Source organism: Salmo trutta, chromosome 18 (genome assembly GCF_901001165.1).
Source record: "Salmo trutta chromosome 18, fSalTru1.1, whole genome shotgun sequence".
In the NCBI taxonomy this organism is placed as follows: Eukaryota; Metazoa; Chordata; class Actinopteri; order Salmoniformes; family Salmonidae; genus Salmo; species Salmo trutta.
In genome coordinates this window covers 57135393-57156655 of record NC_042974.1, presented here as the reverse complement: position 1 = coordinate 57156655, position 21263 = coordinate 57135393, and the positions used below count along the sequence as shown (strand labels likewise).

The window sequence follows — 21263 nt, the reverse complement described above, 5'->3', positions numbered from 1 at the left end:
ACACGGGCTCAGACGGACTGACTCGCGTACTGAACACACGGGCTCAGACGGACTGACTCGCGTACTGAACACACGGGCTCAGACGGACTGACTCGCGTACTGAACACACGGGCTCAGACGGACTGACTCGCGTACTGAACACACGGGCTCAGACGGACTGACTCGCGTACTGAACACACGGGCTCAGACGGACTGACTCGCGTACTGAACACACGGGCTCAGACGGACTGACTCGCGTACTGAACACACGGGCTCAGACGGACTGACTCGCGTACTGAACACACGGGCTCAGACGGACTGACTCGCGTACTGAACACACGGGCTCAGACGGACTGACTCGCGTACTGAACACACGGGCTCAGACGGACTGACTCGCGTACTGAACACACGGGCTCAGACGGACTGACTCGCGTACTGAACACACGTGCTCAGACGGACTGACCCGCGTACTGAACACACGGGCTCAGACGGACTGACCCGCGTACTGAACACACGGGCTCAGACGGACTGACCCGCGTACTGAACACACGGGCTCAGACGGACTGACTCGCGTACTGAACACACGGGCTCAGACGGACTGACCCGCGTACTGAACACACGGGCTCAGACGGACTGACCCGCGTACTGAACACACTGGCTCAGACGGACTGACCCGCGTACTGAACACACGGGCTCAGACGGACTGACTCGCGTACTGAACACACGGGCTCAGACGGACTGACCCGCGTACTGAACACACGGGCTCAGACGGACTGACTCGCGTACTGAACACACGGGCTCAGACGGACTGACTCGCGTACTGAACACACAAGTTTAACCATCCACAGATTATACTTGTAACCCTCCTCTCCTATCTCTCTCCCCCCGTAGAAGTCATTTGATGCCCACCCCCGTAAGGAGAGCCAGGTGAGACAGCTGGCGTGGGATGGAGATGGTATCTGGGTGTCGATCCGACTGGACTCTACTCTGAGACTGTTCCACGCCCACACACATCAACACCTGCAGGACGTCGACATAGAACCCTACGTCAGCAAGATGCTGGGTGAGGAACCCAGGGCATTTAAACACCTGTTGTTGTGTTCTATGCTTCTAATGCAACTTGTTTGAGTTTGTTTCCTCGTTAGCTGATTAATATGGGACAGGGATTCATGGCGTTAGAAAGCCCAAGTCATGTACAGGAAATATAGACCCGTACTTCATAATTTATTTTCTTAATAATGAGTCATGTTAATCTCCCTCAGGTACGGGGAAGCTGGGCTTCTCGTTTGTTAGGATCACAGCTCTCATGGTGTCCTGTAACCGTCTCTGGGTCGGCACCGGCAACGGTGTTATCATCTCTATACCTCTCACTGACAGTAAGGGGAAGTAATGCATCTCTCTCTCCATCACCGTCTCTTTACCCGTCTCTTTCCCCTCTCTCTATGTAATTATTCATTTCTCTCTCATCCCTCCATCTATTCACCCTTTCTCTATTTAATGATTCATCTCTCTCTCGCTCTGTCTCTAGCCAATAAGGTGACGGCGGGGCCAGGTAAACCTGGTGGAGTGATCCGTGTGTATGGTGATGAAAACAGTGACAAGGTGACAGCTGGAACCTCTGTACCCTTCTGCTCCATGGCTCACGCTCAGCTCTGTTTCCATGGTCACCGAGATGCCGTCAAGTTCTTCACGGCTGTCCCAGGTAATTTCACTTCTCTTCCCTCTCTTCTTCTCCTCCTCCTGCCTTTTAACTGGATGAAGGTCCTCCCTCCCCCAGGTCAGGTGATCCCGTCAGGTGCTGGCGGAGCAGCAGAGGTGGGGAGTGACAAGGGGGTAGAGGAGCACCCTCAACAACAGCAGGAAAGGTCTGTTCTAGTGATGAGTGGTGGAGAGGGATACATCGACTTCAGGATGGGTGAGTTGGCTAGGACCATCATATCAGACAATCAATTGACAAGTACTGTCTGTATATGGCAGGGCATGAAAACATCCAGATTTGTTTAAATTGAAGTGGCTTAATGTTTGTCTGTGTGTAGGTGACGAGGCTGGGGAGACTGAGGAGCCACTGGATGAGCACACTCTGAAGCTGCAGCCGTTCCTGGCTAAAGCTGAGAGGAGTCACCTGATCGTCTGGCAGGTCATGGGCAGTCAGGCCTGAACTTTTAACCCTTGATCTCTAACCCTGCCACAGAGATGAAGAATGGGAGGAGCCTGCTCGAAGCAGGAACAAAGCTGGCCAATCAGATTCACTCTTCTGCATGTTTCTTTTTGTTTTACGGTTATTTTTTATTTAATTTGTAATTTTACTGATTGTATTGAATTTGAAATCTGATACAAGCCTGTTGCTCTTTTATTATTATTATTATTATTATTATTATTATTATTATTACTACTACTACTACTATTATTGAAAACAAAATCATTTCTGTTTATTTAATTTTCTTAGGTCATGTTTTGCACTTGGTTTTATATTGTATGCCTAGTGTCCAACCCCTCTGTACAAATACTGCGTGGTGATTGGTGGGAATCGATGTAGGTTCAGGGTGTGTCTTTGGCCACACCCCTGTCCTCATCTTTGCTTCCTTTCAGTAAAGGACCGATTGGACAGAGGAGACAATACTGTATGAAACTGTACAAGAAACCTGCACACAGGAGAATAATGATGTTGGTGTTTGAACTGCAAAACCAAATCAACCGCATGATGTCCAATAAGAAAGCAAGTATTACAGAACAATCCAGCGACGGAGCCAATCCTGTGTGTCCTAAATGATACAGGTGTGCTCTTCTTGCATGATCATTTTTATTTTATTTTGTGAGAACATGGATGTTGATTGTACGCAATACAGTTTAATCGATTGTCAGTTTTCTGGACTTGGGATCAGTGTTGTTCTCCATGACTATGGTCTATGGAAAACCTGATAGATCGCAGATCAATCATGTCTGTAGCTGCAGGGTCAGAGAATCGCCCTATTCCAACACCTAAAAATGCATCCTCCCTTCCTAGGGGTAATTACAACTGGATTGGATTGATGATTGAGACAGATTAGTAGTTAATTACAGGGTTGCACTTTAAGTGTGTTGGAACAGGGTCTCTGACTTTAGTTTCTGGGCCGCTGCTCTCCCACCTTCCTTCCCATCAGCTCGAGCTTGCAGACATTTTACAAAAATCAACTGTTGCCTTAGGTTTGAAAGTAAAAGAAAGGAAATGTTTAAAAGTACATTATGGACTTTTGAAGTGTGACTGATTTATGTATACCTATGTGAAAGAATGTTACCAAAGGAAAACTCATTTCAGTTGATCAGAATAAAGTAAATGTACAGCGTTGTAGCAGCATTTTCAACCCGTCTCTATGTAGATACAATAACATTTTGACAGACCGTCTTTGTTATAAGGCTCATGGTGTATGGATAGATAAATATATTTTTAAGCCATCATCTCTGCACATGCAGAGATGTGATTGTGTATAATAGCTGGTTTCTCTGCTTTTGGAGTCTTTTGTATGCTGAGAGTAGATGTTACCCATGGGCACAGATCTAGGATCAATTTACCCTCCGCAAATCCCAACGTGAACAATTAGGGGAGGAACTACTCAACACTGACATTAGATGAGCGTCTAGGGGCAACGTCTTCCTTTTACCTTTTGTACACTGGGGACAGGGTGACTGATCTCTGACCAAACAGGATCCCTCCTGATAGGTTGATATGATACTGAAGCCTATTTTTATTATTGACTTTTTGTATGTTTGTCTTTTCGACCCTAATCTGTGGTTGCGTCTAGATGGGGAGTAAGGTGACATTTAATCTGTAGTTGCGTCTAGATGCGGAGTAAGGTGTCATTTAATCTGTGGTTGCGTCTAGATGGGGAGTAAGGTGACATTTAATCTGTGGTTGCGTCTAGATGGGGAGTAAGGTGACATTTAATCTGTGGTTGCGTCTAGATGGGGAGTAAGGTGTCATTTAATCTGTGGTTGCGTCTGGATGGGGAGTAAAGTGACATTTAATCTGTGGATGCGTCTAGATGCGGAGTAAGGTGTCATTTGACACACTCGGCCGGAGTCTGGTCTGTGTACCAGCAGATTGTGCTGGTGAGTGTTACTACGGTGTCTGTCCTGAGGAACGAGGGCGTGTGTGTGCCTTTGTGCCGGTCTGTGTGTGTCTGTCTGTCTGCTCTCCAGGAGAAGAGATGCTTCATATCGCAGTTTAGCCATTTCAGTATTTATTTCTATGAAAGAGTCTTTGCAGTTCAGAATGTAACTTTGTACAATATGAAATATGACTATATGAATATAAATTGTATATGAAACATTGAAATGTCTTGGTTTTATTGTTTTGACAATGAGTGTAATTGGAATGGTTGAATTAGAGAAAGAGAGAGACTACTGCGCTATACACTACCCTGCTTGTACAAAACATTAAGAACACCTTCCTAATATTGAGTTGCACCCCCTTTTGCCCTCAGAACAGCCTCAATTCATCGGTCATGGACTCTACAAGGTGTCAAACGTTCCACAGGGATGCATGTTGACTCCAATGCATACCACAGTTGTGTCAAGTTTGCTGGATGTCCTTTGGGTGGTGGTGGACCAATCTTGATACACACAGGAAACTTGTGTGAAAAACCATTCTTACCCATTTATCCTCTGAATGGCACACATACACAATCCATGTCTCAATTGCCTTGAGGATTAAAAATCATATTTTAACCTGTCTCCTCCCCTTCATCTACACTGATTTGAAGTGGCTTTAACAAGTGGCATCAATAAGCTTTCAACTGGATTCACCTTGTCAGTCTGTCATGGAAAGAGCAGGTGTTCCTAATGTTTTGTACACTCCAAAGGGGGATGTTGAGTGCGCTGGGTGGAAGTTGGCATTAAGCACAGATCTGGGGCCAGTGTATCTTCACAAAATCCTTCATTACTGCTCAGGAAAATGTGAAACTGACTTTAGGTCAGTGCCTAAGATCAACTTCTTCCAACTCCTGTGTTGATGAACAGGTCAAGGTCACCCCCAAAACTTGTGTTGCCGTGACTATGGTTGTCCCCAGTGACAGTTCATCCATCACCTATCTATGTACTGATACAGCATATCTTTAGCCTTTCATTATTTTAACTATCAATTAAACTGACTTGTGAGGAAACTTGTGTCTGCTCCGCTTTTGGCTTTTTACAAGATTTCCAAGAATTTTGGAAGCACTGTCAGCTGCTCTTTAACAGACCTGGGTCTTTCCAATACATGAGGTGTGTTTAAAATCGACCCTTTGAAATGTACATTTTTTTTAAATTAAAAAAAACCGCATACATGCAGTGAACTCAAAGTATTGGGACAGTGACAAATACTTTAATTTGAGGGTATTTTCATCCATATCGAGTGAACCATTTAGGAATTACAGCACTTTTTGTACATGGTATCTCATAGCTCTGGTTCATCGTGAGTCTCCTGTAACGCCCTGGACCAGAGCTACTCGGGTACCAGTGTCCAAGAGGTTGTTACAATCCCAGCTGCATCCTGTAGAGCACTCAAACTCAACTCTGGACCTCGAAGCCAGTACCACTACGTGATTTCATTGTTGCCCTCTCATTGGGAACTGATTTAGACCTGGGACACCAGGTGGGTGCAATTAATTATCAGGTAGAACCGAAAACCAGCAGGCTCGAACCTCGTAGGGTCGGAGTTGAATAACCCTGGAATAGAGTATAGCGATACTACGCCTGTAGTAGTTTTAGTGACCACTAGATTGCACCATTGTCTTGTGTATGTAGTCAACCTCTTCAGGAGTACTTAGTCACTATGCAACCTCAATGCTCTATGGCAGAGAAAAATACTTGCTTGCTTTATGTGCATGTAACACTGGGATTCCTGACCTGGCGTGGGATCAGGAACCGTTTTACCTGAGAAATTCGAACACTTCCGGGAATGTTTCATATAACTTCGATTTTAGGTGAGAGTCAAAAGAAGCCCGTGCAACTAGTGTAGGCTAGTCATTTAAATTGGATGCGTTTTAGATTATTCTTTAATATTAATTTGACAAAGGCTGTGTAGAGAAATACAGTATGCTACTGATTTGATCATTGTACAAAGCCAAATGCGTGGGCTGTCTGACTGTGCACTGGACAGGAGCTGTCCACTCCGCTGTGGTGCTGAATATAAGAACGTTTGGGATGGCGCGAATCCGGGTGCCACAGCCACGATCATCCCAGAGCAACGCGCAAGAGAAACGCCGTGATTAGGGAATTGTAAAGAAACAGTGATAAATTAAAACTCCAATAATAGGCTAATAACTTGGGCCAATACATCTGGAATGTCAATCAGTGTACCTTGCTGGGAGGGTTTTCCCGTGATCGTGTAGGATTTGAGACGTCATGATGATGCTCACTCTTATTGGTTAAGGGACTGCCATGTTCTGAATTAGCATAAAGGACGCATCTGGAAAAGGATCCACTTGGGGGTAAGCTGGTGATGCGTCACAGCCCTTGGTGAAAGAGAGAAAAAAAACTCAAAATATCGACAAACCTGCGAATCAATGCGTACCAATGGCAACGAAACCATTCGTGATCTCAAAACGGAACCCAAACGTGCTACAGGTGATTCGAGGCATGAGCATTGGAATCGAAGATATCCGGGGTCCCAAGTTCCATAAACAACTTATACAAACGTTCAATAGAAACTTGACATGGCGTATTAGCGGTTGAAGTCCTACACCGTGTAGAGAAGAGCACAATATTTCACCACGTCACTTCTCGAGACCATGAAACAGCACCGAATGTGAGCGCGAGGGAGTGAAACAAGAACAAGTTGAGGCTGAGCTATCCACCAACCGCCGAAGAAGCCAGCAGCCTCGCGCGCTGTCAGAAAATCACAAGGAGAAAAGTTCCAAGCCTGCTGAGCCTTTGTCTTTCGCATCGCGTAAGTGAACTAAAAAAAACAGCTACATAAATGTACAGGGACAGTATTATCTGTCTTGCTGAGATATCAGAATAGCAGCAGAGAACAGAGGAAAATAAAACAACTGCTGTTTTGTATTGACAACAACAATAATAGCAGATCATCATGGATACAGGGGGGTCCTCCGGGCTGGCCAAAACAGCCGCTGTAAAACTGTCCGAGATGGGAGAAAGAACGAAACAGTTTGGCAACGCAATGAAAGCCCCCGACCATCAAAGACGGATCATTTTAGTGATCGTCTGCGTGGCTCTTCTTCTAGACAATATGCTCTATATGGTTATAGTCCCGATTATTCCCGATTACCTTGCTGATTTAGAGCTTGAGCAAGCAGAGCACGTCCACGTAGTTATCCATCCTAATTCTTCAATCAACAGCACAATGAGCTCAGCCCAAGCCAAAAGCAACAGGGACAATTTAGACGTCCAAATAGGAGTACTTTTTGCGTCGAAGGCTATCTTGCAGCTCTTGGTGAACCCTTTGTCAGGAACTTTCATAGACCGCGTTGGATACGACATTCCACTCCTCATAGGATTAACCGTCATGTTCTTTTCCACATGCATATTTGCTTTCGCTGAGAACTACGCGACGCTGTTTTTTGCCCGTAGTTTGCAAGGTCTGGGCTCAGCTTTCGCCGACACCTCAGGAATTGCCATGATCGCAGATAAATACACCGAAGAATCGGAGAGAAGTAAAGCCCTTGGTATCGCCCTGGCGTTCATCTCTTTCGGGAGCCTGGTAGCGCCACCCTTCGGGGGTATCCTGTACGAGTTTGCCGGTAAAAGAGTACCGTTTATCGTTCTCGCAGTTGTTTGCCTTATAGACGGGATTCTGCTCTTGACCGTGATCAAGCCGTTCTCGAACAGGACTAGAGACAATATGCCGGTGGGTACCCCCATCTACAAACTAATGGTTGACCCCTACATAGCTGTCGTGGCAGGTGCCCTAACAGTGTGCAACATCCCCCTGGCCTTTCTGGAGCCCACCATAGCCAACTGGATGGAGAGCACCATGCATTCAACTAAGTGGGAAATGGGATTATGTTGGCTGCCTGCTTTCTTCCCACATGTTCTGGGTGTCTACATGACCGTCAAACTGGCTTCTAAGTACCCCAACCTGCAGTGGTTCTATGGAGCCTTGGGCATGGTCATTATCGGGGCCAGCTCGTGCACCGTTCCAGCGTGCAAAACATTCGGCCAGTTAATCGCCCCGTTATGCGGCATATGTTTCGGTATCGCTCTCGTGGACACTGCCCTGTTGCCAACACTTGCCTTTCTGGTCGACGTGCGTCATGTGTCCGTGTACGGCAGCGTCTACGCTTTAGCTGACATCTCCTATTCTGTCGCGTATGCCATGGGTCCTATCGTGGCGGGGAATATAGTGCACAACTATGGGTTTGTCCAACTCAACCTGGGCATGGGCCTCGTCAATGTCCTGTACGCACCGGCCCTTCTGCTGCTCCGGAATGTGTGCCAAATGAAGCCGTCCTACTCCGAGAGAGATAACCTGTTGGTGGACGATGATGAACCTGAGGGTCTGTATGACACCATGAAGATGGAGGAGCGGAAAGGCAAGAAGAAGGGTTATAGTTCGGCAGGGAACTGCTTGCCTGTGGTGGTGGTGGATGAGAATGGAGGGTTTGACCCGTTTAGAGCACAAACACGTGCCTCTTCAGAGGAATCCTTTGGTCCAGAGTACAGTTAGAATACTCAGAGTACAGCTAGAATACTGTATCACAACATAGAACTACAGCTAGAATGGAGTACAACTTAGAACGGCCGAATACACTGAGAGTTCGAGAGTTAGGACTTATGGACCTGCCAAAAGAGGGTAGACAGTCACTTCACTCTGTAATATACTCATGTGCAATATAGAAATACCCAATCACCCAATCATACTTGTGCGACCCGTTTCCAAAGTTGATTTAATTTCATTGTAATTGAACAAGTCTTCTCTGTATGTATTGTTTCTTATGGTCGTCTAAATGGAGTACTATTGTGAGAGGTCTATCAAATACAGTTGACTATGTGTGCATTACTACTGCAGAGTATTGTAAAAAAGTAAATAGATAAATGTATGTACAAGATTATATTGATATTATAAATACACGTCCAACTGCCAACGCATCAACTAGCCTTTTGTGCAAAAAACAACAACTATTTTTTAGTACTGGCAACCATTGATTTCCTTTCTTAATTTCGTTGACATATTGACTATCATTTGTATTTTGCTTTTGTTTTGTTTTCCTTTTCCATATCTAATATCGAAACGTTGCCTAATTGTGACCTCTGTATTTTTGTAATTTCATTTTGTGATGTTTTTGTTTTTCTTCGTAAAATGTAGTGTATTATAAACAAATGCGTGTTGTACATATGTGGATATTTACATAGTAAATGATTCAATTGTATTTGGGCCTATGCATATTTGAGTGTGTGCGTGATGTATGCGTGTATGTTGAAACGGTGTATTGTCAAAACGTAATGAAGTGATTATCCGTCATAGCTCATTAACAACTTCCTAAATTGAGCACATATATGTTAATATATCGATAATAGTTATAATAAAATTGTATTTAAATATAACGTGTTTTGTGTGTGTCATAATTATTTATAGTCAGATTATAAAATCATCTTTAAATCCTACTTGTTATTCAGTTCTGAATCAAACGAAGAGCGTTTGATTAGGTGCGTAATGGTAGCTAGCTAGCAATGTTACCAAATTAACTGGTTGATAGAAATCCTTAATGTTGGCTGTCCTACACCCAATCCCTATGTTGAAGAGAATAGACAAGACCCCGTCGGATCCTGATTGAATCAACGGTTCAGTTACAGTCATTAGTTAACAATCTCTATTACAAAATTACAATTTCTGTGCGTCATTTTGATTTAGGTGTAAACGCTTTGTAATCAGAGATTTGAGAGAAAATGACAGTTACAGGGGTGGATTGTTATTCAACCCATACTGTAAAGATAACCAACGAATAGTTTACCCTTTTGAAATACGGGTATAGAAAATGATACTTCAACCAACTGATTGTTTCACTGTGGGGTTTACAGATTACATCATTCATCAAAAGCTTTACGCACGAGAGACAAAGAGAGAGAGAGAGTGCGTGTTTTATGGGTGTGTGAGTGAGAGGGGCAGAGAGAGAGCGAGAGAGAGAAATGCGAATCGTATTCTTATTATTTAAGAATGATATAGTTCCTGTAACGTCATGTAAACGTCTACTTGGTGGTGCGTAAAGTCATGGTGCAACTAGCTGGTGCGCAGCGCTGTCCGTGGTTCTGAAAGTTGACACGCGCTGTGAAAGCTCGCAGCAGACGCCCCACAAGGAGAAACGGTTCTAACGATATTGTTCTCTCCACAACCAAGTGTAGGTAGTCAAGCTATTCGTTGATTTTCAGCTCTCTTCCACAGAGGAGTGGGTAAGGCTGACGTGTTTCCATATGCTTTCTTACATGCGTTTGTGTGTCCGTTGATCTACTTGAATCCCATATAAGGGGATTCAACTGTTTTTGCTTTGTCATTAGTATTGGGTATTGTGTGTAGATTGAGGGTGGGGGAAAAAATGATTTCATCCATTTTAGAATAAGGCTGTAACATAACAGTGGAAAAAGTCAAGGGGTCTTAATGCTTTCTGAATGCACTGTATATGCTGGTGCTAACCCCACCCCTTCCCCTCCAGATGGTCAGTGGGATCTGACCAACTACCACCTGTTAGACCTGGGCAGACCCCACCACTCTATCCGCTGTATGACTGTGGTTCACGACAAGGTCTGGTGTGGCTTCAGGAACAAGATCTACGTGGTCCAGCCCAAAGCCATGAAGATAGAGGCACGCCTGACACACACACGGAATCATGCAGGCTCAGACGGACTGACCCGCGTACTGAACACACGGGCTCAGACGGACTGACTCGCGTACTGAACACACGGGCTCAGACGGACTGACTCGCGTACTGAACACACGGGCTCAGACGGACTGACTCGCGTACTGAACACACGGGCTCAGACGGACTGACTCGCGTACTGAACACACGGGCTCAGACGGACTGACTCGCGTACTGAACACACGGGCTCAGACGGACTGACTCGCGTACTGAACACACGGGCTCAGACGGACTGACTCGCGTACTGAACACACGGGCTCAGACGGACTGACCCGCGTACTGAACACACGGGCTCAGACGGACTGACTCGCGTACTGAACACACGGGCTCAGACGGACTGACTCGCGTACTGAACACACGGGCTCAGACGGACTGACTCGCGTACTGAACACACGGGCTCAGACGGACTGACTCGCGTACTGAACACACGGGCTCAGACGGACTGACTCGCGTACTGAACACACGTGCTCAGACGGACTGACCCGCGTACTGAACACACGGGCTCAGACGGACTGACCCGCGTACTGAACACACGGGCTCAGACGGACTGACCCGCGTACTGAACACACGGGCTCAGACGGACTGACTCGCGTACTGAACACACGGGCTCAGACGGACTGACCCGCGTACTGAACACACGGGCTCAGACGGACTGACCCGCGTACTGAACACACTGGCTCAGACGGACTGACCCGCGTACTGAACACACGGGCTCAGACGGACTGACTCGCGTACTGAACACACGGGCTCAGACGGACTGACCCGCGTACTGAACACACGGGCTCAGACGGACTGACTCGCGTACTGAACACACGGGCTCAGACGGACTGACTCGCGTACTGAACACACAAGTTTAACCATCCACAGATTATACTTGTAACCCTCCTCTCCTATCTCTCTCCCCCCGTAGAAGTCATTTGATGCCCACCCCCGTAAGGAGAGCCAGGTGAGACAGCTGGCGTGGGATGGAGATGGTATCTGGGTGTCGATCCGACTGGACTCTACTCTGAGACTGTTCCACGCCCACACACATCAACACCTGCAGGACGTCGACATAGAACCCTACGTCAGCAAGATGCTGGGTGAGGAACCCAGGGCATTTAAACACCTGTTGTTGTGTTCTATGCTTCTAATGCAACTTGTTTGAGTTTGTTTCCTCGTTAGCTGATTAATATGGGACAGGGATTCATGGCGTTAGAAAGCCCAAGTCATGTACAGGAAATATAGACCCGTACTTCATAATTTATTTTCTTAATAATGAGTCATGTTAATCTCCCTCAGGTACGGGGAAGCTGGGCTTCTCGTTTGTTAGGATCACAGCTCTCATGGTGTCCTGTAACCGTCTCTGGGTCGGCACCGGCAACGGTGTTATCATCTCTATACCTCTCACTGACAGTAAGGGGAAGTAATGCATCTCTCTCTCCATCACCGTCTCTTTACCCGTCTCTTTCCCCTCTCTCTATGTAATTATTCATTTCTCTCTCATCCCTCCATCTATTCACCCTTTCTCTATTTAATGATTCATCTCTCTCTCGCTCTGTCTCTAGCCAATAAGGTGACGGCGGGGCCAGGTAAACCTGGTGGAGTGATCCGTGTGTATGGTGATGAAAACAGTGACAAGGTGACAGCTGGAACCTCTGTACCCTTCTGCTCCATGGCTCACGCTCAGCTCTGTTTCCATGGTCACCGAGATGCCGTCAAGTTCTTCACGGCTGTCCCAGGTAATTTCACTTCTCTTCCCTCTCTTCTTCTCCTCCTCCTGCCTTTTAACTGGATGAAGGTCCTCCCTCCCCCAGGTCAGGTGATCCCGTCAGGTGCTGGCGGAGCAGCAGAGGTGGGGAGTGACAAGGGGGTAGAGGAGCACCCTCAACAACAGCAGGAAAGGTCTGTTCTAGTGATGAGTGGTGGAGAGGGATACATCGACTTCAGGATGGGTGAGTTGGCTAGGACCATCATATCAGACAATCAATTGACAAGTACTGTCTGTATATGGCAGGGCATGAAAACATCCAGATTTGTTTAAATTGAAGTGGCTTAATGTTTGTCTGTGTGTAGGTGACGAGGCTGGGGAGACTGAGGAGCCACTGGATGAGCACACTCTGAAGCTGCAGCCGTTCCTGGCTAAAGCTGAGAGGAGTCACCTGATCGTCTGGCAGGTCATGGGCAGTCAGGCCTGAACTTTTAACCCTTGATCTCTAACCCTGCCACAGAGATGAAGAATGGGAGGAGCCTGCTCGAAGCAGGAACAAAGCTGGCCAATCAGATTCACTCTTCTGCATGTTTCTTTTTGTTTTACGGTTATTTTTTATTTAATTTGTAATTTTACTGATTGTATTGAATTTGAAATCTGATACAAGCCTGTTGCTCTTTTATTATTATTATTATTATTATTATTATTATTATTATTATTATTACTACTACTACTACTATTATTGAAAACAAAATCATTTCTGTTTATTTAATTTTCTTAGGTCATGTTTTGCACTTGGTTTTATATTGTATGCCTAGTGTCCAACCCCTCTGTACAAATACTGCGTGGTGATTGGTGGGAATCGATGTAGGTTCAGGGTGTGTCTTTGGCCACACCCCTGTCCTCATCTTTGCTTCCTTTCAGTAAAGGACCGATTGGACAGAGGAGACAATACTGTATGAAACTGTACAAGAAACCTGCACACAGGAGAATAATGATGTTGGTGTTTGAACTGCAAAACCAAATCAACCGCATGATGTCCAATAAGAAAGCAAGTATTACAGAACAATCCAGCGACGGAGCCAATCCTGTGTGTCCTAAATGATACAGGTGTGCTCTTCTTGCATGATCATTTTTATTTTATTTTGTGAGAACATGGATGTTGATTGTACGCAATACAGTTTAATCGATTGTCAGTTTTCTGGACTTGGGATCAGTGTTGTTCTCCATGACTATGGTCTATGGAAAACCTGATAGATCGCAGATCAATCATGTCTGTAGCTGCAGGGTCAGAGAATCGCCCTATTCCAACACCTAAAAATGCATCCTCCCTTCCTAGGGGTAATTACAACTGGATTGGATTGATGATTGAGACAGATTAGTAGTTAATTACAGGGTTGCACTTTAAGTGTGTTGGAACAGGGTCTCTGACTTTAGTTTCTGGGCCGCTGCTCTCCCACCTTCCTTCCCATCAGCTCGAGCTTGCAGACATTTTACAAAAATCAACTGTTGCCTTAGGTTTGAAAGTAAAAGAAAGGAAATGTTTAAAAGTACATTATGGACTTTTGAAGTGTGACTGATTTATGTATACCTATGTGAAAGAATGTTACCAAAGGAAAACTCATTTCAGTTGATCAGAATAAAGTAAATGTACAGCGTTGTAGCAGCATTTTCAACCCGTCTCTATGTAGATACAATAACATTTTGACAGACCGTCTTTGTTATAAGGCTCATGGTGTATGGATAGATAAATATATTTTTAAGCCATCATCTCTGCACATGCAGAGATGTGATTGTGTATAATAGCTGGTTTCTCTGCTTTTGGAGTCTTTTGTATGCTGAGAGTAGATGTTACCCATGGGCACAGATCTAGGATCAATTTACCCTCCGCAAATCCCAACGTGAACAATTAGGGGAGGAACTACTCAACACTGACATTAGATGAGCGTCTAGGGGCAACGTCTTCCTTTTACCTTTTGTACACTGGGGACAGGGTGACTGATCTCTGACCAAACAGGATCCCTCCTGATAGGTTGATATGATACTGAAGCCTATTTTTATTATTGACTTTTTGTATGTTTGTCTTTTCGACCCTAATCTGTGGTTGCGTCTAGATGGGGAGTAAGGTGACATTTAATCTGTAGTTGCGTCTAGATGCGGAGTAAGGTGTCATTTAATCTGTGGTTGCGTCTAGATGGGGAGTAAGGTGACATTTAATCTGTGGTTGCGTCTAGATGGGGAGTAAGGTGACATTTAATCTGTGGTTGCGTCTAGATGGGGAGTAAGGTGTCATTTAATCTGTGGTTGCGTCTGGATGGGGAGTAAAGTGACATTTAATCTGTGGATGCGTCTAGATGCGGAGTAAGGTGTCATTTGACACACTCGGCCGGAGTCTGGTCTGTGTACCAGCAGATTGTGCTGGTGAGTGTTACTACGGTGTCTGTCCTGAGGAACGAGGGCGTGTGTGTGCCTTTGTGCCGGTCTGTGTGTGTCTGTCTGTCTGCTCTCCAGGAGAAGAGATGCTTCATATCGCAGTTTAGCCATTTCAGTATTTATTTCTATGAAAGAGTCTTTGCAGTTCAGAATGTAACTTTGTACAATATGAAATATGACTATATGAATATAAATTGTATATGAAACATTGAAATGTCTTGGTTTTATTGTTTTGACAATGAGTGTAATTGGAATGGTTGAATTAGAGAAAGAGAGAGACTACTGCGCTATACACTACCCTGCTTGTACAAAACATTAAGAACACCTTCCTAATATTGAGTTGCACCCCCTTTTGCCCTCAGAACAGCCTCAATTCATCGGTCATGGACTCTACAAGGTGTCAAACGTTCCACAGGGATGCATGTTGACTCCAATGCATACCACAGTTGTGTCAAGTTTGCTGGATGTCCTTTGGGTGGTGGTGGACCAATCTTGATACACACAGGAAACTTGTGTGAAAAACCATTCTTACCCATTTATCCTCTGAATGGCACACATACACAATCCATGTCTCAATTGCCTTGAGGATTAAAAATCATATTTTAACCTGTCTCCTCCCCTTCATCTACACTGATTTGAAGTGGCTTTAACAAGTGGCATCAATAAGCTTTCAACTGGATTCACCTTGTCAGTCTGTCATGGAAAGAGCAGGTGTTCCTAATGTTTTGTACACTCCAAAGGGGGATGTTGAGTGCGCTGGGTGGAAGTTGGCATTAAGCACAGATCTGGGGCCAGTGTATCTTCACAAAATCCTTCATTACTGCTCAGGAAAATGTGAAACTGACTTTAGGTCAGTGCCTAAGATCAACTTCTTCCAACTCCTGTGTTGATGAACAGGTCAAGGTCACCCCCAAAACTTGTGTTGCCGTGACTATGGTTGTCCCCAGTGACAGTTCATCCATCACCTATCTATGTACTGATACAGCATATCTTTAGCCTTTCATTATTTTAACTATCAATTAAACTGACTTGTGAGGAAACTTGTGTCTGCTCCGCTTTTGGCTTTTTACAAGATTTCCAAGAATTTTGGAAGCACTGTCAGCTGCTCTTTAACAGACCTGGGTCTTTCCAATACATGAGGTGTGTTTAAAATCGACCCTTTGAAATGTACATTTTTTTTAAATTAAAAAAAACCGCATACATGCAGTGAACTCAAAGTATTGGGACAGTGACAAATACTTTAATTTGAGGGTATTTTCATCCATATCGAGTGAACCATTTAGGAATTACAGCACTTTTTGTACATGGTATCTCATAGCTCTGGTTCATCGTGAGTCTCCTGTAACGCCCTGGACCAGAGCTACTCGGGTACCAGTGTCCAAGAGGTTGTTACAATCCCAGCTGCATCCTGTAGAGCACTCAAACTCAACTCTGGACCTCGAAGCCAGTACCACTACGTGATTTCATTGTTGCCCTCTCATTGGGAACTGATTTAGACCTGGGACACCAGGTGGGTGCAATTAATTATCAGGTAGAACCGAAAACCAGCAGGCTCGAACCTCGTAGGGTCGGAGTTGAATAACCCTGGAATAGAGTATAGCGATACTACGCCTGTAGTAGTTTTAGTGACCACTAGATTGCACCATTGTCTTGTGTATGTAGTCAACCTCTTCAGGAGTACTTAGTCACTATGCAACCTCAATGCTCTATGGCAGAGAAAAATACTTGCTTGCTTTATGTGCATGTAACACTGGGATTCCTGACCTGGCGTGGGATCAGGAACCGTTTTACCTGAGAAATTCGAACACTTCCGGGAATGTTTCATATAACTTCGATTTTAGGTGAGAGTCAAAAGAAGCCCGTGCAACTAGTGTAGGCTAGTCATTTAAATTGGATGCGTTTTAGATTATTCTTTAATATTAATTTGACAAAGGCTGTGTAGAGAAATACAGTATGCTACTGATTTGATCATTGTACAAAGCCAAATGCGTGGGCTGTCTGACTGTGCACTGGACAGGAGCTGTCCACTCCGCTGTGGTGCTGAATATAAGAACGTTTGGGATGGCGCGAATCCGGGTGCCACAGCCACGATCATCCCAGAGCAACGCGCAAGAGAAACGCCGTGATTAGGGAATTGTAAAGAAACAGTGATAAATTAAAACTCCAATAATAGGCTAATAACTTGGGCCAATACATCTGGAATGTCAATCAGTGTACCTTGCTGGGAGGGTTTTCCCGTGATCGTGTAGGATTTGAGACGTCATGATGATGCTCACTCTTATTGGTTAAGGGACTGCCATGTTCTGAATTAGCATAAAGGACGCATCTGGAAAAGGATCCACTTGGGGGTAAGCTGGTGATGCGTCACAGCCCTTGGTGAAAGAGAGAAAAAAAACTCAAAATATCGACAAACCTGCGAATCAATGCGTACCAATGGCAACGAAACCATTCGTGATCTCAAAACGGAACACAAACGTGCTACAGGTGATTCGAGGCATGAGCATTGGAATCGAAGATATCCGGGGTCCCAAGTTCCATAAACAACTTATACAAACGTTCAATAGAAACTTGACATGGAGTATTAGCGGTTGAAGTCCTACACCGTGTAGAGAAGAGCACAATATTTCACCACGTCACTTCTCGAGACCATGAAACAGCACCGAATGTGAGCGCGAGGGAGTGAAACAAGAACAAGTTGAGGCTGAGCTATCCACCAACCGCCGAAGAAGCCAGCAGCCTCGCGCGCTGTCAGAAAATCACAAGGAGAAAAGTTCCAAGCCTGCTGAGCCTTTGTCTTTCGCATCGCGTAAGTGAACTAAAAAAAACAGCTACATAAATGTACAGGGACAGTATTATCTGTCTTGCTGAGATATCAGAATAGCAGCAGAGAACAGAGGAAAATAAAACAACTGCTGTTTTGTATTGACAACAACAATAATAGCAGATCATCATGGATACAGGGGGGTCCTCCGGGCTGGCCAAAACAGCCGCTGTAAAACTGTCCGAGATGGGAGAAAGAACGAAACAGTTTGGCAACGCAATGAAAGCCCCCGACCATCAAAGACGGATCATTTTAGTGATCGTCTGCGTGGCTCTTCTTCTAGACAATATGCTCTATATGGTTATAGTCCCGATTATTCCCGATTACCTTGCTGATTTAGAGCTTGAGCAAGCAGAGCACGTCCACGTAGTTATCCATCCTAATTCTTCAATCAACAGCACAATGAGCTCAGCCCAAGCCAAAAGCAACAGGGACAATTTAGACGTCCAAATAGGAGTACTTTTTGCGTCGAAGGCTATCTTGCAGCTCTTGGTGAACCCTTTGTCAGGAACTTTCATAGACCGCGTTGGATACGACATTCCACTCCTCATAGGATTAACCGTCATGTTCTTTTCCACATGCATATTTGCTTTCGCTGAGAACTACGCGACGCTGTTTTTTGCCCGTAGTTTGCAAGGTCTGGGCTCAGCTTTCGCCGACACCTCAGGAATTGCCATGATCGCAGATAAATACACCGAAGAATCGGAGAGAAGTAAAGCCCTTGGTATCGCCCTGGCGTTCATCTCTTTCGGGAGCCTGGTAGCGCCACCCTTCGGGGGTATCCTGTACGAGTTTGCCGGTAAAAGAGTACCGTTTATCGTTCTCGCAGTTGTTTGCCTTATAGACGGGATTCTGCTCTTGACCGTGATCAAGCCGTTCTCGAACAGGACTAGAGACAATATGCCGGTGGGTACCCCCATCTACAAACTAATGGTTGACCCCTACATAGCTGTCGTGGCAGGTGCCCTAACAGTGTGCAACATCCCCCTGGCCTTTCTGGAGCCCACCATAGCCAACTGGATGGAGAGCACCATGCATTCAACTAAGTGGGAAATGGGATTATGTTGGCTGCCTGCTTTCTTCCCACATGTTCTGGGTGTCTACATGACCGTCAAACTGGCTTCTAAGTACCCCAACCTGCAGTGGTTCTATGGAGCCTTGGGCATGGTCATTATCGGGGCCAGCTCGTGCACCGTTCCAGCGTGCAAAACATTCGGCCAGTTAATCGCCCCGTTATGCGGCATATGTTTCGGTATCGCTCTCGTGGACACTGCCCTGTTGCCAACACTTGCCTTTCTGGTCGACGTGCGTCATGTGTCCGTGTACGGCAGCGTCTACGCTTTAGCTGACATCTCCTATTCTGTCGCGTATGCCATGGGTCCTATCGTGGCGGGGAATATAGTGCACAACTATGGGTTTGTCCAACTCAACCTGGGCATGGGCCTCGTCAATGTCCTGTACGCACCGGCCCTTCTGCTGCTCCGGAATGTGTGCCAAATGAAGCCGTCCTACTCCGAGAGAGATAACCTGTTGGTGGACGATGATGAACCTGAGGGTCTGTATGACACCATGAAGATGGAGGAGCGGAAAGGCAAGAAGAAGGGTTATAGTTCGGCAGGGAACTGCTTGCCTGTGGTGGTGGTGGATGAGAATGGAGGGTTTGACCCGTTTAGAGCACAAACACGTGCCTCTTCAGAGGAATCCTTTGGTCCAGAGTACAGTTAGAATACTCAGAGTACAGCTAGAATACTGTATCACAACATAGAACTACAGCTAGAATGGAGTACAACTTAGAACGGCCGAATACACTGAGAGTTCGAGAGTTAGGACTTATGGACCTGCCAAAAGAGGGTAGACAGTCACTTCACTCTGTAATATACTCATGTGCAATATAGAAATACCCAATCACCCAATCATACTTGTGCGACCCGTTTCCAAAGTTGATTTAATTTCATTGTAATTGAACAAGTCTTCTCTGTATGTATTGTTTCTTATGGTCGTCTAAATGGAGTACTATTGTGAGAGGTCTATCAAATACAGTTGACTATGTGTGCATTACTACTGCAGAGTATTGTAAAAAAGTAAATAGATAAATGTATGTACAAGATTATATTGATATTATAAATACACGTCCAACTGCCAACGCATCAACTAGCCTTTTGTGCAAAAAACAACAACTATTTTTTAGTACTGGCAACCATTGATTTCCTTTCTTAATTTCGTTGACATATTGACTATCATTTGTATTTTGCTTTTGTTTTGTTTTCCTTTTCCATATCTAATATCGAAACGTTGCCTAATTGTGACCTCTGTATTTTTGTAATTTCATTTTGTGATGTTTTTGTTTTTCTTCGTAAAATGTAGTGTATTATAAACAAATGCGTGTTGTACATATGTGGATATTTACATAGTAAATGATTCAATTGTATTTGGGCCTATGCATATTTGAGTGTGTGCGTGATGTATGCGTGTATGTTGAAACGGTGTATTGTCAAAACGTAATGAAGTGATTATCCGTCATAGCTCATTAACAACTTCCTAAATTGAGCACATATATGTTAATATATCGATAATAGTTATAATAAAATTGTATTTAAATATAACGTGTTTTGTGTGTGTCATAATTATTTATAGTCAGATTATAAAATCATCTTTAAATCCTACTTGTTATTCAGTTCTGAATCAAACGAAGAGCGTTTGATTAGGTGCGTAATGGTAGCTAGCTAGCAATGTTACCAAATTAACTGGTTGATAGAAATCCTTAATGTTGGCTGTCCTACACCCAATCCCTATGTTGAAGAGAATAGACAAGACCCCGTCGGATCCTGATTGAATCAACGGTTCAGTTACAGTCATTAGTTAACAATCTCTATTACAAAATTACAATTTCTGTGCGTCATTTTGATTTAGGTGTAAACGCTTTGTAATCAGAGATTTGAGAGAAAATGACAGTTACAGGGGTGGATTGTTATTCAACCCATACTGTAAAGATAACCAACGAATAGTTTACCCTTTTGAAATACGGGTATAGAAAATGATACTTCAACCAACTGATTGTTTCACTGTGGGGTTTACAGATTACATCATTCATCAAAAGCTTTACGCACGAGAGACAAAGAGAGAGAGAGAGTGCGTGTTTTATGGGTGTGTGAGTGAGAGGGGCAGAGAGAGAGCGAGAGAGAGAAATGCGAATCGTATTCTTATTATTTAAGAATGATATAGTTCCTGTAACGTCATGTAAACGTCTACTTGGTGGTGCGTAAAGTCATGGTGCAACTAGCTGGTGCGCAGCGCTGTCCGTGGTTCTGAAAGTTGACACGCGCTGTGAAAGCTCGCAGCAGACGCCCCACAAGGAGAAACGGTTCTAACGATATTGTTCTCTCCACAACCAAGTGTAGGTAGTCAAGCTATTCGTTGATTTTCAGCTCTCAAACTCAGAAAAAGCCCCTTCTTTCCCCCGACACACTCTAAACTCAACAATAAAGTCATACGGGCTAACCCGGCTTGTAGT

The 21263-nt window shown here is 44.8% G+C and overlaps 4 protein-coding genes across 7 annotated transcripts in view; all 4 read left to right on the top strand.

The window, feature by feature from the left end:
* LOC115153560 (C-Jun-amino-terminal kinase-interacting protein 4-like) overlaps positions 1-4291 on the top strand; it is a 63236-nt gene extending 58945 nt beyond the window's left edge. For all 4 annotated transcript variants that reach the window (XM_029699140.1, XM_029699139.1, XM_029699142.1 and 1 more), the window contains 5 exons: positions 871-1042; positions 1242-1355; positions 1508-1681; positions 1757-1894; positions 2016-4291. In XM_029699140.1, the coding sequence (XP_029555000.1) occupies positions 871-1042; positions 1242-1355; positions 1508-1681; positions 1757-1894; positions 2016-2137 (720 nt within the window). In that variant the 3' untranslated portion in view covers positions 2138-4291. The remainder of the gene's footprint in view (positions 1-870; positions 1043-1241; positions 1356-1507; positions 1682-1756; positions 1895-2015) is intronic.
* A 2379-nt stretch (positions 4292-6670) lies between these two features.
* LOC115153564 (probable vesicular acetylcholine transporter-A) lies at positions 6671-9505 on the top strand. The gene has a single exon (XM_029699149.1). It carries the CDS (start codon positions 7028-7030, stop codon positions 8621-8623), a length of 1596 nt encoding a protein of 531 aa, XP_029555009.1. The 5' UTR covers positions 6671-7027; the 3' UTR covers positions 8624-9505.
* An 827-nt stretch (positions 9506-10332) lies between these two features.
* LOC115153566 (C-Jun-amino-terminal kinase-interacting protein 4-like) lies at positions 10333-15145 on the top strand. The gene is made up of 7 exons (XM_029699153.1): positions 10333-10344; positions 10605-10753; positions 11719-11890; positions 12090-12203; positions 12356-12529; positions 12605-12742; positions 12864-15145. Exons 2-7 carry the CDS (start codon positions 10673-10675, stop codon positions 12983-12985), a joined length of 801 nt encoding a protein of 266 aa, XP_029555013.1. The 5' UTR covers positions 10333-10344; positions 10605-10672; the 3' UTR covers positions 12986-15145.
* Positions 15146-17185: 2040 nt separating this feature from the next.
* Positions 17186-20359, top strand: LOC115153559 (probable vesicular acetylcholine transporter-A). Its single transcript, XM_029699138.1, has one exon. It carries the CDS (start codon positions 17882-17884, stop codon positions 19475-19477), a length of 1596 nt encoding a protein of 531 aa, XP_029554998.1. The 5' UTR covers positions 17186-17881; the 3' UTR covers positions 19478-20359.
* The last annotated feature ends 904 nt before the right edge of the window (positions 20360-21263 follow it).

Coding starts and splice junctions, on each gene's coding strand:
- LOC115153566 (XM_029699153.1), top strand. CDS start 10,673: ATGACTGTGGTTCACGACAAGGTCTGGTGTGGCTTCAGGAACAAGATC. Junction 10,754..11,718: donor CCAAAGCCATGAAGATAGAG/GCACGCCTGACA, acceptor CTCCCCCCGTAG/AAGTCATTTGATGCCCACCC. Junction 11,891..12,089: donor CTACGTCAGCAAGATGCTGG/GTGAGGAACCCA, acceptor AATCTCCCTCAG/GTACGGGGAAGCTGGGCTTC.
- LOC115153564 (XM_029699149.1), top strand. CDS start 7,028: ATGGATACAGGGGGGTCCTCCGGGCTGGCCAAAACAGCCGCTGTAAAA.
- LOC115153559 (XM_029699138.1), top strand. CDS start 17,882: ATGGATACAGGGGGGTCCTCCGGGCTGGCCAAAACAGCCGCTGTAAAA.